The 10,875-nt window shown below is 54.4% G+C and overlaps 1 protein-coding gene across 1 annotated transcript in view; it reads left to right on the top strand.

Annotated features, from left to right (window-relative positions):
- Positions 1–10,637, top strand: part of MYBPC3 (myosin binding protein C, cardiac) — a 17,701-nt gene extending 7,064 nt beyond the window's left edge. The window contains exons 12-33 of the mRNA XM_023510094.1: positions 463–595; positions 860–862; positions 962–1,086; positions 1,169–1,274; positions 1,369–1,535; positions 1,898–2,063; positions 2,740–2,846; positions 2,950–2,979; positions 4,219–4,358; positions 4,601–4,681; positions 5,418–5,577; positions 6,351–6,455; positions 6,542–6,730; positions 7,543–7,677; positions 7,784–7,951; positions 8,575–8,663; positions 8,772–8,967; positions 9,185–9,324; positions 9,531–9,690; positions 9,796–9,932; positions 10,242–10,428; positions 10,627–10,637. Of these exons, the coding sequence (XP_023365862.1) occupies positions 463–595; positions 860–862; positions 962–1,086; positions 1,169–1,274; positions 1,369–1,535; positions 1,898–2,063; positions 2,740–2,846; positions 2,950–2,979; positions 4,219–4,358; positions 4,601–4,681; positions 5,418–5,577; positions 6,351–6,455; positions 6,542–6,730; positions 7,543–7,677; positions 7,784–7,951; positions 8,575–8,663; positions 8,772–8,967; positions 9,185–9,324; positions 9,531–9,690; positions 9,796–9,932; positions 10,242–10,428; positions 10,627–10,637 (2,735 nt within the window). The remainder of the gene's footprint in view (positions 1–462; positions 596–859; positions 863–961; positions 1,087–1,168; positions 1,275–1,368; positions 1,536–1,897; positions 2,064–2,739; positions 2,847–2,949; positions 2,980–4,218; positions 4,359–4,600; positions 4,682–5,417; positions 5,578–6,350; positions 6,456–6,541; positions 6,731–7,542; positions 7,678–7,783; positions 7,952–8,574; positions 8,664–8,771; positions 8,968–9,184; positions 9,325–9,530; positions 9,691–9,795; positions 9,933–10,241; positions 10,429–10,626) is intronic.
- The last annotated feature ends 238 nt before the right edge of the window (positions 10,638–10,875 follow it).

Genomic DNA, 10,875 nt, shown 5'->3' with positions numbered 1-10,875 from the left:
GGGTTCAAACCCAGCCCTGGCCAGAAACTGCAAAAAAAAAAAAAAAAAAAGCTCAGGAGTGTGCAATGAGCTATGATGATGTCACTGAACTCTAGCCTGGGTAGCAGAGTGAAACCCTGTCTCAGACAAACAAATAAATAAACAAACAAAAGACAGGAAGAGAAGGTACATTTGCCCCATCCCTGGTTCTCCTGACAAACTTCCATCTTTTTAGAAGCTCCTAACCCTACCCCTGAGCTAAGCACATGAAGAGTACCCCAAGAAGACAATAGGACAAAGATAGAGAGAGTCAGGGAGGCAGACACATAGAACAGACAGACAAGAAAACAGAGACATAGAGAGAGGCGGACGCAGGAGGCACAAAGAGGTGGGGAGGCTGGGCACTGCCACAGCCTCTGTGGCCAGGCCCAGGGGAGCAGGGTATGGGCCATGGGTAGCCAGGGGCTGAGGGGTGGTGCTCAGCCTTCCAGAAGAAGCTGGAGCCGGCCTACCAGGTGAGCAAAGGCCATAAGATTCGGCTGACCGTGGAGCTGGCTGACCCTGATGCCGAGGTCAAGTGGCTTAAGAATGGACAGGAGATCCAGATGAGTGGCAGGTGCGGGCCAAGGTGGGGAGGGTCCCTGGGGACCCGCAGGGAGTGGGGAGACCCCTGGGGAGAGAGCTGCTCCGGCCACTTGGCCTCCCTGCCTCTTGATTCACATGTGGCTCTGGCTCTGGGTCCCCGTCTCTCTGTTTCTCCCCATTTCTCTCTCTGGGTCTAATTTCCCATCTTCCTGCTTCTGCCTGTCCCTCTTTTTTCCTTTCCTCTTGGTCTCACTCCTCCCATCGGGAATGCTCCAATGGTCCTTCTGTTCCACAGCAAGTAAGTCCCCCTGGATGATGTGGGGTGGCAGGTGTGGGGGCTTTGTTGGGGCACTGGGGCCAGGAGTTCTGTCCATGACTCTCCCACTTCCCCGCCCAGATATATCTTTGAGTCCGTGGGTGCCAAGCGCACCCTGACCATCAGCCAGTGCTCACTGGCGGACGATGCAGCCTACCAGTGTGTGGTGGGCGGCGAGAAGTGCAGCACAGAGCTCTTCGTCAAAGGTGGGCCTGGACCGGGGGACTGGGACCCTGGGGAGGGGAGGGGCTGGCTGCAGGGGGTCACATTCTTCTCTGTGCGGCACAGAGCCCCCTGTGCTGATCACACGTTCCTTGGAGGACCAGCTGGTGATGGTGGGACAGCGGGTGGAGTTTGAGTGCGAAGTGTCAGAGGAGGGGGCCCAGGTCAAATGGTAAGTGCCACAGGCATGGAGCATGGGTGAGGCTGGGGGCTGAGGGCTCTGTGCAAAGGAGGCCACAGTGCTTGCTGCCCACCCGCCCCGCCAGGCTGAAGGACGGGGTGGAGCTGACTCGGGAAGAGACCTTCAAATACCGGTTTAAGAAGGACGGGCGGAGACACCACCTGATCATCAACGAGGCAACTCTGGAGGACGCGGGGCACTATGCACTGCAGACCAGTGGAGGCCAGGCGCTGGCTGAGCTCATTGTGCAGGGTAAGACCCCTCCTGGACACATGGAGTGGTCAGGCAAACCGGGGATCAGGCCTGTGTGACTTTGGGCAAGTCACTTGGACACCCAGAGCCTCCCCTTTCTCACCTCCAAAACGAGGGTGAGGTGACCACTTCAGGGGGTGCTGGAGGGTCAGAGGTCCTGGTAAGTGTTCCTTGTCCCCCCCCACCTCGATCCTAGAGGTACCTTGTGTACACTGCATACACACGTCACACACATGCACACATGTATTATCAGATGCCTACATGAACCCAGACGTGCACACTGCTGCCCACATGGTCTCCACAGGGATTCACGCCCACACCCACACACCCTCACGAGCTCACTGGTTCTGGCCTGCCCCCAGAGAAAAAGCTGGAAGTGTACCAGAGCATCGCCGATTTGACCGTGGGCGCAAAGGACCAGGCTGTGTTCAAGTGTGAGGTTTCAGATGAGAATGTGCGGGGCGTGTGGCTGAAGAACGGGAAGGAGCTGGTGCCCAACAGCCGTATAAAGGTGTCCCATATCGGGCGGTAAGTGTGCAGGGGCAGGCAGGGACTGAGAGGGAGTTGCACGGAGAGATAGAGGGGGGAACAGACAGAGACAGATGGACAGAGAGAGGCATACACACACATAGAGACAGGACAGAGACTTAGAGTCACAGAGGGAGAAAGAGAGAGAGAGAAAGACAAAGAGAAAGAAAAAGAATATAATTATAGAAAGACAGAAATATATGGCAAGAGAGAAAGCTGCAGAGAAGGGGAGTCTATCAGGGACAGAGGAGTTGAGGGTACAGAGAGGGAAGCAGGGAGAGAGACAGACATGTCAGTGCCCCCCAGGCCCCCACTCAACTCGTGACCAGGGGGGCATGGCAGGCAGCTACCAAGGAGGCCGACTCTGGCCAGAGGCCCTTGCTCTCTCTTCCACCCTCTTGCTCATCCCTGGAGCATCTGGGCCGGCCGTGCTGGGCTTGGGTTCACAGAGATTAGTGAGACCCAGCCCCTGTCCAGTCTCTAAGGGCCCAGCTAAGGGGACGCTTTGGGGGTAGAAATCACTTCTATACTGCCTACCTCAAAATACGTGAGGGAGCTGGAAAATTGGAAAATAAAACATTTTTAAAAAACCGGAACACCAAGAAACCAGGGCAAGGGGAGCGCCCCCTGGGGTGTGTGGCCCACTGGGGTCCCTTGAGCCACCACTGCCCTGCAGGGTCCACAAACTGACCATTGACGACGTCACGCCTGCTGACGAGGCTGACTACAGCTTTGTGCCTGAGGGCTTCGCCTGCAACCTGTCTGCCAAGCTGCACTTCATGGGTGAGCCTGTGCTGGAGTGGGTGGGTGGGGGTGGTAGGGCTGGAGTCCCTGCTGCTGAGCCTGGCCTTGGCCGAGGTGCCACTTGCTTTTCCTTCTCTTGCAGAGGTCAAGATTGATTTTGTACCCAGGCAGGGTGAGTCTCAGGTCCCTGTGTGCCACCTTGGCCCTGTCCACTGCCCTGCACCCCACCCTAGCCACGTGTCCTCTCCCTCACACACAAGAAGGAACAGGAGGGGTAACTCACAATTATGAGCCAGTTATAATTGTTCTGCACCTCAGTTTCCTCATCTTTACATTGGGAGTTTTGACAGTGCCTCCTCCATAGCAGGGTTAAAGAGATGAGACAGGTGATATGTCTGAGCTGTCAAATGGTGTCGCAGATGGGAAGTTTTATTATTATCCCTTTTCTTCTTATGGAAGTACCTCTCCTGTGTTTAGATTAAGCTTTAATCAGACATTTTAGGATTCTAACTTCAGAATAGTCCAGGCTGAAGCAGGCTGTAGGCCCAGTGATCTCCCAGTTGGGTTCACTTGACATCATTAACACATTTTTCAAAGGGTTCTATGGTGAAATCAGTTTGGGAAACACTGAACACTTGATCCCTCTATTGTTGATTCAGAAGACCCATTAACATGTCAAGGCTCTGAAAAATCCCATGGTAAAGAAACGTGCCTAACTTTGTTTAACCCAGGGTAGGTTCCCAGTGTAATTGTTTCTGGCAGGACATTGGTGCTCTCCCAGACATGGTTTGCAAGATGCTCTGCTAGGTGACCCAAATATCAAAAATCTCCTGGAGAACTTCCTGGGTAATGGAAATGTTCTCCATCTTGACTGCCTTAGTGGTCACACAGGTGTATACATTTGTCAGAATTCATCACACTATGAAATGCACTATGCTCACATCTGTGCATTTTACCATGTGTAACACATACATCAATAAAATTTAAAAAATAAAAACGAATGATCTGGCTCAGCATCTGTAGCTCAGTGAGTGGGGCGCCAGCCGCATACACCGAGGCTGGTGGGTTCGAGCCTGGCCTGGGCCTGCTAAACAACAATGACAACTACAACCAAAAAATAGCCGGGTGTTGTGGTGGGTACCTGTAGTCCCAGCTACTTGGGAGGTTGAGGCAAGAGAATTGCTTAAGCCCAAGAGTTGGAGGTTGCTGTGAGCTGTGATACTACAGGACTCTATGGAGGGTGACAAAGTGAGACTCTGTCTCAATAAAAAGAAAAAAAAAATAACAATGATCAGGGCTATGGGTCCCCTGGCAGCCCCCTTCCCAGTGACCTGTTCACCTCCCACATTTCCCTCTTTCCTGGGCCTTGCCCCTCCTTCCCTTTCTCTGGACTAATCCTGTCTCCCCCTAGAACCTCCCAAGATCCACTTAGACTGTCCTGGCCGCACACCAGACACCATCGTGGTTGTGGCTGGGAATAAGCTGCGCCTGGATGTCCCTATCTCTGGGGACCCTGCTCCTACTGTAATCTGGCAGAAGGCCATCACACAGGTACTATGGGTCCTTCCTTGGTTTCTATATCTGTAAAATGGGTGTGTGGGACCTGCTCTGTGTTCAAGCCCACATATGCACACCCACCCTGGCCCCTACTGGGATAGCAGAGGCTCCACTGGCCAGCACCCAAGGCAAGATGGGCAGTGGGGGTGGGATGGGGTGGAGGGAGAGACAGAGGGGCCCTTCCAGGCTGAATCAGCCCCTCCTTCCTCCTCTTTTCCCTCCTATTCTGCTTCCAGGGAAATAAGGCCCCTGCCAGGGCAGCCCCTGATGCTCCAGAGGATGCAGGTGCCAGTGACGAGTGGGTGTTTGAAAAGAAGGTGAGTGAGGCTGAAGTCAGGACATGGCTCTTTTGTCTTTCATCTTTTTCTACTTTTTCTACCCACCTGGTGTTCATTCCAAGGTCTCCATAGAGGTGTCACACCTGGCCAGGTGTGTTCTTGCTCCAGAATGAGTGAAGAGATGGACTCTCCATGTCCATCTCTTCACTCGCAGGGTCTCCATGGGGCCCTCAAACCTCATGCAGATACACTATGGAGCAGGTAACTGACAGGCCCCCACAAGGGTTTTGACACCCTCAACATACCAGGAAGCCCTGATGTGACTGGGCTGCTCCTTGGTCCCTTCAGCCTGAGCTGACCTTGACTTTGTGTTTCCTTCCTGGTACTTCTGGTAAGTTTGGCTGCCCAGAGTTCTGGGTCTCCTGGAGGCCTGCCCACCTGGATCTTGTTGGATCCTCACAATAGCTCTGTGTGGTCATGCTATTCCCATTCAGCAGATGGGGAAACTGAGGCACTGATAGACCAGGTGATTGCCCAAGGTTCCATGACAAAGCTAAAGCCATAATCTAAGCCCTTGCTCTGGTCTCCTGCCTGTGGTAGATGCTACATAAAAGGTTTCTAAACCAGAGGTTTAAGTGGGTGCAGTTTTCCTCAGGCTGTGCCCCATGGACCCTGTGCTGGGCTCCATTCCATCTCAGGCCATTGGCTGTTGCAGAGACTATAGGGGCCTCTGGGGTCTGATTCAAGTCCTGCCCCAACTCCCCCTCCCTCCCAGCTGCTATGTGAGACGGAGGGCAGAGTCCGTGTGGAGACCACAAAGGACCGAAGCATCTTCATGGTCGAGGGGGCAGAGAAGGAAGACGAGGGCGTCTACACTGTCACGGTGAAGAACCCTGTGGGCGAGGACCAGGTCAACCTCACAGTCAAAGTCATCGGTGAGGCTGGCCAGGGTCCAAGACAAAGAACACAGAGGGGCAACTCTGGGAGAGTCTATCTCTTCACTCATTCAGTCACTCAACAAACATCATAGGACATGCTCTCTGAGCTGGACAATAGCTTGGGGTTTTTTGCCTGCAAAGAGTTGTGTTCTAGGGAGAGACGGAAGCAGACACATGTAACAGATTTCCTGTGACACTAATGTACATGGGATATGTCAGAAATGCCAGGGAAGGGTGGCGCCTATGGCTCAAAGGAGTAGGGCACTGGCCCCATGGACAGGAGGTGGCGGGTTCAAACCTGGTCCCAGCCAAAAACTGCAAAAAAGATAAATAAATAAAAAGAATGCCCATGGAAGAACTGAGCATGGAGCCATCCCTGCGCCTGGGGGTGAAGCCTTTAGGAGGCTGAGAAGAGTGTAGGGAGGGCATCTCAGGCAGAAGAAACAGTGTGTGCAGAAGTATGGAGGTGTGAAAGGGCCTTTTTGGCATGGAGAATGAATAAAACAGTTCCATGTAAGTAGAGGACCATGTGAGGCTGGGAGGACAGAGAGGATTGGATCTAGGACAGGGGTGAGTACGGGCAGTGGGGAACTGTAAAGTGTTGCTGCAGGCAGGCTGGTGACATGATCAGAAATACAAAGATTGTTTTGGCCAGGGGAGGGTCAAGGGGGCAGCCTGTAGAAGTTGGCTGGGGTGGTGAGGAGACAAGTAACATTGTCCAGGGCCCTGAGCCATGCGGGGCTGATGTGAGTCCTCCCTATATTCTCCAGATGTGCCAGATGCCCCTGCGGCACCCAAGATCAGCAACGTGGGCGAGGACTCCTGCACGGTGCAGTGGGAGCCACCTGCCTATGATGGCGGGCAGCCAGTCCTGGGTGAGCCCGAGGACACAGGAGACAAAGTGAGGGTGGAGGGGGGGTGCCTGGGTTACAGACCACAACTCCCACCTCCCACACGCCAGGCTACATCCTAGAGCGCAAGAAGAAGAAGAGCTATCGGTGGATGCGGCTGAACTTTGATTTGCTTCGGGAGCTGAGCCACGAGGCACGGCGCATGATCGAGGGTGTGGTGTACGAGATGCGTGTCTATGCAGTCAATGCCATTGGCATGTCCAGGCCCAGCCCTGCCTCCCAGCCCTTCATGCCTATTGGTGAGCCTGCCTGGCCTGGCACTGCCACCCATGTCATTCCTAGTGAAGGGGCCCCAATAATAGCAGCTGCTCTGAGGAAGGACGACACCCTAGTTGTTATGTCCGTGCTCTCTGTTAATCCTCCACTGGGAATAATCTACCTTATTTTACAGATGAGGAAACAGGCTTAGAGAACTTAAATGACCTGCCCAAGATTGCCCAGATGGCAGGGGGATAGAGCTGAGACACCACTCTGACCCCTGGTTCACTTTCTGAGCTGCAAGTTCCATGTCTACAAAATGGGGATAATGATGCTACCTACTTTATAGAGCTGTTAGGATGAAATGACATAATACAGGCAGGGCATCTGGCATACAGCAGGTGCTCGAGAAGTGTTCATTGTCCCCTGTTCGAGGGTAGTAGGTACCAGAGGCATATGAGAATCGCTTAAGCCCAAGAGTTTGAGGTTGCTGTGAACTGTGATGCCACAGCTCTCTACCAAGGGCAACATAGTGAGACTGTCTCAAAAATAAATAAATAAAAAAAAATTTTAAAAAAATTGACTGGCTTAAAAAGAATAAATTAAATTAAAAATACAAAGCCAGCTTTAGGAGAAGTCCTCCCAGGTGACCAGAGGGCAGTGAGGGTCGGGGTTGTGTATGGCCAGCTTCCCCAGCTTGCTCAGACCCTTCTCTGTCCTCTTTTTTTTTTTTTTTTGGTGCAGTTTTTGGCCAGGGCTGGGTTTGAAGCTGCCACCTCTGGCATATGGGGCCCGCGCCCTACTCCTTTGAGCCACAGGCACCGCCCCCTTCTCTGTCCTCTCTTCTGTCCAGGTCCCCCCAGTGAACCCACCCACCTGGCAGTGGAGGATGTCTCTGACACTACTGTCTCCCTCAAGTGGCGGCCCCCAGAGCGCGAGGGAGCGGGAGGCCTGGATGGCTATAGTGTGGAGTACTGCAGGGAGGGCTGTGAGTGCCCCACTGGCCTGGCCTGGAGCACCAGAGGGGTGGGCGGGGGGATGGGTATTGATGCTGACTTGGCCTGTGACCTTGCCTCCCTTGTCCCCACACCCAGGCTCGGAATGGGTGGCTGCCCTGCAGGGGCTGACAGAGCGCACATCGATGCTGGTGAAGGACCTGCCCACAGGGGCCCGGCTGCTCTTCCGAGTGCGGGCACACAATGTGGCAGGGCCTGGAGGCCCAGTTACCACCCAGGAGCCAGTGACGGTGCAGGAAATACTGCGTGAGTTTCTCACATGCAGTCACAAGACCTGCCACTGACACCCAAGCTGGTGTCCAGTGGTGGTGGGATAGTCAGGGAAGCCCTCATCTGTTCCCTGGGCTCAGGGCACAGGTGCAGAGGGCTTTCTTGGTTTTTCTGTTAGCCCCCCAGTTCTAGAACAGGGAAAAAACAGGCCAGTCTCCAAGCTCTGTTCTGTTGAGTCTTTCAGCTCTAACACATAGGTATTGCCTTTGTCAATAGGTCTGAGCAGTGATGCCACATGGGGTCACACTGGTCTCTTTCTCTTCCTTATCCCAATAAAGGGACAGTCATGTAAGAGTCAGAAAGAGGCAGCAAACTGCAGTGGGGAACAGCACAGGGCATCTAGGTGTACATTCTGGCCAGTGATTTATAGCTGTGTGACCTCAAACAAGTTGTTTACCCTCTCTGACCCCTGCCTCTTGAGGTAGTGTGGAGAGGCTCCAGTAGAAGCAGGAACTTTGTAAACCATTTGGGACTGGCTGGGGCTGGAGGTGCTGTGGGTTAGGGGAGCTGCAGCTCTCTAGGCCCTGTCTCAAGACAGGATGGCACTGTGGCACTCCTTAGAGGTAGCTCCTGCTTAGCCACTCACTCTGCACCCACAGAAAGGCCCCGGCTCCAGCTGCCTCGGCACCTGCGCCAGACCATCCAGAGGAAGGTTGGAGAGCCTGTAAACCTCCTCATTCCTTTCCAGGTAGGGCTGGCCCCCTCCCTGTTCACACCCAGCCCATGGAAGTGTCTCAGGGCTAAGGCCTCAGAGGCCAGGGTTCCAGGCCTGGGATTAAGTTGTCCCTCCTCTCAGGGCAAGCCCCGGCCACAGGTGACCTGGACCAAAGATGGGCAGCCCCTGGCAGGTGAGGAGGTGAGCATCCGCAACAGCCCCACGGACACCATCCTCTTCATCCGGGCTGCTCGCCGTGTCCACTCAGGCACTTACCAGGTGACAGTACGCATTGAGAACATGGAGGACAAGGCCACACTGGTCCTGCAGATCGTTGGTGCGTGCCCTGAGGCCTCCCTCTGTGACCATTAGTGTCTTATCCCTCAGCGGGGTTGCCAGACCCAGGGCCAAGATCAGACACCCCGATCTTTGCCAGAAGGTGGCAAACCAGGTCCAGGTTGGCAGGGATGAGGAGCCCCTGGAGCCTGGTGTCCCTGCCTTGACACAGGCAATGTCGGGAGGCATGCTGATCTGACCAGGTCTGTCTCCTGCAGATAAGCCAAGCTCTCCCCAGAATATCCGGGTCACTGAGGCTTGGGGTTTTAATGTGGCTCTGGAGTGGAAGCCACCCCAAGATGATGGCAACACAGAGATCTGGGGTTATACAGTCCAGAAAGCTGACAAGAAGACCATGGTGAGCCTAGGGTCCTGGGTCCCTCACATAACCTTCCCTACACCCAGCTGACCTGGGTCCAATCTGTTCTTCCCATAGGCCCACCTCACCCCTCCTCTGCTGACCTCCCTAGTGGGCAGAGATACACCACTGGCACCAAAGAGAGGCCCCAGGCAGGGGAAGAGGTGTGGCCCTCTGAAATCCCTCCCTTCCTTCACATCCCCCAGGAGTGGTTCACAGTCTTGGAACATTACCGCCGCACCCACTGTGTGGTGTCCGAGCTCATTATTGGTAATGGCTACTACTTCCGGGTCTTCAGCCATAACATGGTTGGTCCTAGTGACAGAGCTGCCACCACCAAGGATCCTGTCTTTATACCCAGACCAGGTGCTGTACTCTCACCCAGAGGGAGTGGGGCAGGGGGGCAGTGCAAACAGGAAAAGAAGCCTAGCTTGGTGTGGGCCTCTGGATTCCAAGTCCTTTCACCAACAGGCATCACATATGAGCCACCCAACTATGAGGCCCTGGACTTCTCGGAGGCCCCAAGCTTCACCCACCCCCTGGTGAATCGCTCAGTCATTGCAGGTTACACTGCTGTCCTCTGCTGCGCAGTCCGGGGTAACCCCAAGGTAGGGAACCTTAGGCCCTGGTATAGGCTGACCAGAGGCAGGGCTCATAGGCCCTAACCTCAAGGCTCAGTCTCTCCTCAGCCTATCTCTCCCTGCTTTCTTTCCACCTCGGGGTATCTGGACCAGGTTCCTCTCATGAACAGGGCCTTGGTGCTCACTGTGGGCTCCATCTTCACACATAGCGTTGAGCATGGTTTGGGACTCCAGTGGGAAACCCCAAAGTGGAAACAAATCCCAGTTTCTTTGCATCCCTGCCAGGTCCCCTCTCAACCTGGATAGTTTCCTTCTCTCTGTTTACCTCATTTGTAGCCCAAGATTTCCTGGTTCAAGAATGGCCTGGACCTGGGAAAAGATGCCCGTTTCCGCATGTTCAGCAAGCAGGGAGTGTTGACATTGGAGATTAGAAAGCCTTGCCCCTTTGATGGGGGTATCTATGTCTGCAAGGCCACCAACCTTCAGGGTGAGGCCCAGTGTGAGTGCCGCCTGGAAGTGCGAGGTGAGGAATTTGCTGGGTCAGGGCTGGGGTGTGAAGAAAGCAGGGCAGCAGTAGGGTCTCTGGACTCTGCTCTACTGTCCTGGCCCAAGTAGCTGCTCTGGCTGCAAGGACACTGACCCTGTCATGTCCGGCTGGGTAGTGGCTTCTGGGATGGGTTCAGGTACTAGCTTCCTGGCATGGCCTCCTTCTTTCCTATAGTGCCTCAGTGAGCAGGCTGGCTCCCCAGGGATGGCCAGGTATGTACCCCAGACCATCTTGACACACAGAGACCCAGTCAGAGACTAAGTCCTAGCCCTTGCTAGGATCAGCCATCAGGAAAGGGGAGGGTACAAGTGGACTCAGTTAACTTATAGGGGAACCTGTGTCTCAGGTACAACCAGATGCCAACCCTATATGCCAGGAACCTGGAGGGAAGCTGAAGCCCCTTCCTGCTATCAGATGTGTGTG

This window comes from Otolemur garnettii, unplaced genomic scaffold (genome assembly GCF_000181295.1).
Source record: "Otolemur garnettii isolate 467f Iridium unplaced genomic scaffold, OtoGar3 scaffold00001, whole genome shotgun sequence".
NCBI classification, from domain to species: Eukaryota; Metazoa; Chordata; class Mammalia; order Primates; family Galagidae; genus Otolemur; species Otolemur garnettii.
Note: the sequence above shows the minus strand (reverse complement) of the source record. Positions and strands in the feature narration are given on the sequence as shown.